At 43.6% G+C, this 5855-nt stretch overlaps 1 protein-coding gene across 1 annotated transcript in view; it reads left to right on the top strand.

Annotated features, from left to right (window-relative positions):
• The window catches only part of CLSTN2 (calsyntenin 2), a 361956-nt gene that overhangs the window by 342607 nt on the left and 13494 nt on the right, over positions 1-5855 (top strand). The window contains exon 11 of the mRNA XM_015585757.2: positions 4879-5027. Within this exon, the coding sequence (XP_015441243.1) occupies positions 4879-5027 (149 nt within the window). The remainder of the gene's footprint in view (positions 1-4878; positions 5028-5855) is intronic.

The raw sequence follows: 5855 nt of genomic DNA, 5'->3' as shown, positions 1-5855 counted from the left end.
GTTCAAATTACAGTGCGGATACTTACTAGCTGGGTGACAGTGGGAAAGGTACTTTAATCCTTTAAGCCCCAATTCCCTCATGTAAAATGGGCTTAACATTATTTTGCAGGGATGTTTTAAGAATTGAATTTCATATGTATTTATATATTTTATATATTTTTTTACATATTAGATATGGCAAAGATATACATATAAATGAGATGGCAGAGATAGAGACAGAGACAGAGATAGATACAGACACAGACATAGATATAGATCTCCCCTAGCAAACCTAATAAATAGACTCTCAACAAATCACAATTCTCTTCTCCTGCTGGGCTGGCCCTGCACTTGACTTTCCTGCTGTCCAAGCTTATTTTGAAAAGTAAGCCTGGGTGACAGTTGTGGCAGAGTTGCTTCTAACATGGCAAATCTTCTGGCTGAGCCTAGGGGTGTTGGCAGGTGTTCAAGGGAATGGCAAGGTGCCTGGCCTGCCCTGGCAAGCCTGTCCTTGAGAAATAGGCCAAGGCTTTGAGTAGGACTTTCACCAATGTCCCAGCCTGCTAGGTAGCTGGTGACAGAGGCCGATCCTCTAGGAGAGCTGACCACTCTGCAAAGGCCATCAGTCTAGCAGCTTTTTGGCTTAAAGAAAGGAATTACTATGACTACAGCACAACTTCCCAGGGGAGAGTGAGCACTGTCACTCTCTACTCAGTCCCCAAGAGCCACCTCCAGCCCCAATGGTAATGCCAATACTACTCTATGTCCCACACAGCCAGAGACCGGCCCTCAGTCACACCACAGGGCTGTGAACACTGCCGTTTTTTTTAAAACAGCAAAACAGACAAACAAAACCTACTTAATGGAGGGTTTTATTGATCCTGCAAGAACTAGGTTGATGGCTAGGCCCTGTGGCAGTCCTTGGGGTGCCCTGGCGAACACCCTAGAGTATTAACTGGAGATTCCACGCATTCCCTAAGCCTTCCTCTCCTGAGTTGGTTGTGGTGGGAATGTGCCCTCTGCTGGTTGCCAAGGGTTGCTGCTGATCTGTTCCTCTGGAAGAACTGTTTGATTTTCCTGTTCAGGCCTCCTGCAGGGCTCAGAGATTGGCCTCCTCTGCAGGGGTCATCTCCTTGTCTCATGCTCGTCATGTGCTAGACCTTGTGGCGATGCTGAGAAAAGTCAGTAGAGTCTGCTCTCAAGGTGCTCACGGTCTGCTGGGAGTGGCAGATAGACAGACAGCAACGGCACCACAAAACTGTCGTAATGGTGACGGGGCAGAAAACCCTGTGGGAACTTAAGTGGTGTTTTTAGAAGAATGACCTTGAATCTGCTCAAATGTGAATCGGGTGATTTGCGAATACTCATAACTAATGACTCACCATCACATGGCAGGTAGTGAGTCATCCACGGCAAGATAAAAGGCGACCCAGAGGCTGACGGCAGCATCACTTTTGCATATGCCCGAGGACTCCTGAATCCAGTACAGGGAGTGGTGCTTGTGGCCTGATGTCACAACTCAGAGACAGAGCTTTGAAAACAGAAGGGAACTGGATCACAAGCAAAGAGCAGTGAAGGCAGGAGAACCAGCTCAGGCAAAGACTCGGTACAGACATAATTATAATGTTAAGAATTATGATAAAAGCTAGCATAGATTGTCACTTCTATACATTATCTCATTTAAGCCCCCAGAGAGGTAGATAGTAATAGCCCCGTTATTTTAAGTGAGGAAATAAAGTCCAGAAAGGAGAAGTATATAGTCCAAAGTTGTACTCTGTAGTTTGTACTAGAACAGGGGTGTGGCAGTTCACACAGCCCATGATCTTTCGGGGATACCACAGAACCTTGGGGAAGTTATGTGGCAATTCAGCCCAGGAAGGGCTGAATTCTTCCAATCGGCTAAGCGATTGCAGTAGTAAATGACTCCCAAATCTCTATGGCTTAACGCTTAAAGTTTGTTTTTCTCTCATGCTCAGTCAGGAACGTGGAGTGCGGTTTCTGCCTAGACTGCCATAGACCACCAAAGCGAAAAAGAAAGAGGCTGGAGGGTCCTGCAAGGGTTTCTCACCGCCTCACCCTAGAGCTCCCACATCACGTCCTCTCACATCCCTTTGTCAGATGCTGTCACATGGCCCTGCCCATACGTGGCACAAAGCAGCTGGGCAGTACAACCTCCAGGATGCCCAGGAAGGAAAGGAGAATAGGGTTTGATGAGCACCGATAATGACTCCCAAGGAGGCTTGACTGAAAAGACAAGTGACTTAAAAAGAGAGTCCTTTGGGGGAGTCACAGGAGATGATACTGAGTAAAACGTCTGCTGGTTGGAGGGATCATTCACTCGTTCATCTAACGGGCTTGCAAGGCACTAGGACCAGGTTCCGGGAGTCAAGGATATGTCAGAGCTCCTGTCCTCAGTAAGTTCGACGTCACTGAACTATAATAATTATACTACGATTTCATGAGCACTACAGAAGTGCAGTGAGTACCTAAACGAGGGAAGTTGGGGAGGCCTCAAGGAGGAGGGAACAATGAAACATGGACATGATAGTTGAAGGAGACAGAGATTAAGCTATCAGTTGGCTAGGGGCCACAATGCAAGGGACTTATATAGTTCAGTGTCACCATAGTGCTCATGAGACATCCACCTCCTATTAGAATCCAGGCACAGAACAAGGAACTCTTATAAAGATATCTAAGTCACATCAGGGAAAAGCTTAAATGAATAGATTTGTCTTTAAGCTCATGAAAACGTATTCGGTCTCCGTCATGGTAAAAGAAATGCAAATTAAAACTACACTAAGATGGTGCGTATCACCTATCAGATGAGCAAAAATCTCAAAGTCTGACAGCATACTCTTGTTGAGGTTTTAAGAACAGAGGCATTCTCACACACTGCAAGAGAGAGTGTATACTGATATAATCCCTGGCAATGGGAAGTTTGGGAACATTTGTCAAAATTTAAAGTGTATATACTCATTGATCTAGAAATTTCACTTGTAGAGATTTCCTCTACAAGTATATTTACCCTTGCGAAATGTTATGTGTACAAGATTATTCATTGTGGCATTAGAAAAAGATTGGAAACAACCCAAATGTTTATACTAGGAGACTGGTAAAAAAAATTGTAATTTATTTAATACAGTATTATTTAATACTATACAACTGTGCAAAAGAATATGGAAGCTTATTATGTATTGATACAAAAAGAGCTCCAAAACATGAACTAAGTGAAAAAAAGCAAAGCACAGTATAGTATGTAAAAAAAAAGTAACTTTTAGTGTAAGAAAGGAGGAAAATAGGAATCTATATTCATTGATTACATATGCATAAGAATGCTTAAGTATAACTGTCAGGATAAGCTAGATTATGCTACAGTAAGAAATGACTTAAAAATTTCAGTGGCTTGTACAACTTTTTTTTATTGTTGACATTATATGTCCATTATAATTGGGCTACAGCTCTGATTCGAAGCACCCTCACTGTGAGACCCAGGCTGACGGAACAGACTTTATGGGAATGTTGCAGGTTTCAGGGCAGAAGGAAAGCAACATGCAAAGTGTGAACTGGCTGTTAAAACTTCCATGTGGTTGTTAACCAACCAATACTTCTGCCCACATTTTGTTGTCCAAGCAAGTCACATGACCACTACTGAGTGCAACAGGGCAAAAATGTACATCCTGCAGGGAAGGTTACCATAAATCACATAACCAAGCCTGTTGACAATAGGACAGGCATGTATAAACCCCTCCTTGGGGAGAGAAACAACTAACTGTGAACAATAATGCAATCTGTCACTAAGAAGTTGATATAACAGTGACCATGTATAGGATAAGATTTGAGAAACTGGTGGATGAGAGATAGGAGTAAGACGGATACTTTGATTTAGCACATAAATATTTGAACCATGTGGATATATTATCTATTCAAAAAAATAAATAATTGTTGCCAAGAAGGTACATGAAAATCTATCCTGTGACACAAGTATTGAATACGTAACCTAAATCCACAGATATGTTCCTAACATCTTATTAGCCGCATTTCCTAATAATTCTTACTCAGAAGTGTGTCAAGATCACTAAGTCAGGCCGGTACAAGAACTGTTCTGCATGTTCCATGCAAAGAAGAGTAGCTGGTAGGGGGTACAGGGAGAGGCGGAAGTCTGTATCTAGTTTATCCAGTTTGAGGACCCAAACGATTCAGCGAGGACCATGGTAGTCCCTGGCCTTCACCAAGCATGGGATCCCAGGAACTCAAAATGGAGTGAATAGATAACAAACCTAGGGCATTTGGCAGGCATGTAAACAGCAAGTGAGTAAATCTCCTGGGAAACCAGAGTTTAGCACCAGGAAAGCAAGGCCAAGAATCAGCTCTAAGAGAGAAGGAAAGCCATGAACTTAAAAATAAGTTTTAAGGTTGGAAGCTAAGGCGGGGCATGAGTCAGGAATTGGAATGGAAGGTGAATGGAAGAGCAGTTCAAGGCAAAATACAAGAATAGCAAAAGGAACCAAGCAAAACCCCAAGTTTCTGGGCTGTTGACTGAGGGACAGACAGTCCAAGGGCTGAAAGTTTCGGGTCAGGATCCTCTAGTAGCACAGAGAACGAGCCACTCCCGCTGAGGGCTGGGCTGCCAGAACGCTATGACTGGGATTTCAGAATTCCATCTTGTGTCTCAGGCCAATATTACTGGGGGTTTATAAACCCTGGGGAACTTATAAAGGAGGGTCCTGAAGCCCAGAGGGTAGCAGGGATTGCTTGAGGGATTAAAGCAGTTATCTGTGCACACAGCTGCTGCACTGGCTGATGCTTTGGAGACAGCTCGTGCTGGCCTTCGTAGGGTTTCCACGGGACTGTATACGTCGCTGCTCTTTCTCTCCTCTGATACCATCTTCTATCTTCCAGTATCACTTCAACCCCTCACAGTCCATCCTGGTGATGGAAGGTGATGACATCGGGAACATCAACCACGCCCTGCAGAAGGTCTCCTACATCAACTCCAGGCAGTTCCCGACAGCGGGCGTGAGGCGTCTGAAGGTCTCCTCCAAAGTCCAGTGAGTCGATGCCCGTTACCCTGGGCCTAGCTGAAGCAGCGGGGACGGTCGCTGGGGACGTTCCCTTGCAAAACAGGATACACCTCTCTTCAGCTGTTCCCAGTTTTTCTGCTATCCCTGTAAAGACACCCCAGTAAATCTTTATTCTCCTTTTGTTTTCTTTTTTTTTTAATTTTTATTATTTTCAAGTATACAGTACTATGGTTAGACATCTATATAGTTAGTAAAATGATCCCCCCAATTGCTCCCTCCCTCCCCTGACCGTCTACCTAGCCAATGTATTAATGCTAATTACATTCCTTATGCCATGCTTCCCATCCCCATGACCATCCATCAGCTAATTTGTACTTCTTTAACCCTTCACCCCATTCTCCCAGCCCCCCAAATCCCTCTCCCCTCTGTCCATCACCACATTGTCCACTATATTTGTGAGTGTGTTTTTGATCAGTTTGTTCTTTTTATTCCTTAATTTCCGCATATAAGTGAAATCATATAGTGTTTATCTTTCTCTGTCTGACTTAAATACCTCTAGGTTCATCACAGCAATATCTTTTTCCATCCCCTTCCTTTTCGTATGTAAGGGTCTTGTTTTCTTATCCTTTTAGCCACTCCATCCCTTGGTTGGAGCACTGAATTCTTTTCCCTTTAAATACTTATTGGCTAGGAATGTAGTTATTACCATTCTTTACTCTGTTTTCAATACATGATTTTTCTTCTTCAAGAAGTCCCTTCGACGTTTCTTGTAATACTGGCTTGGTGATGATAAATTCCTTTAGCTTATTTTTGTCTGGGAAGCTCTTCATCTGTCCTTCAGCTCTAAAGGAGAGC

Source organism: Pteropus alecto, unplaced genomic scaffold, assembly GCF_000325575.1.
Source record: "Pteropus alecto unplaced genomic scaffold, ASM32557v1 scaffold92, whole genome shotgun sequence".
In the NCBI taxonomy this organism is placed as follows: Eukaryota; Metazoa; Chordata; class Mammalia; order Chiroptera; family Pteropodidae; genus Pteropus; species Pteropus alecto.
The sequence above is the reverse complement of the archived record's forward strand: the minus strand, read 5'-3'. Positions and strand labels throughout refer to the sequence as shown.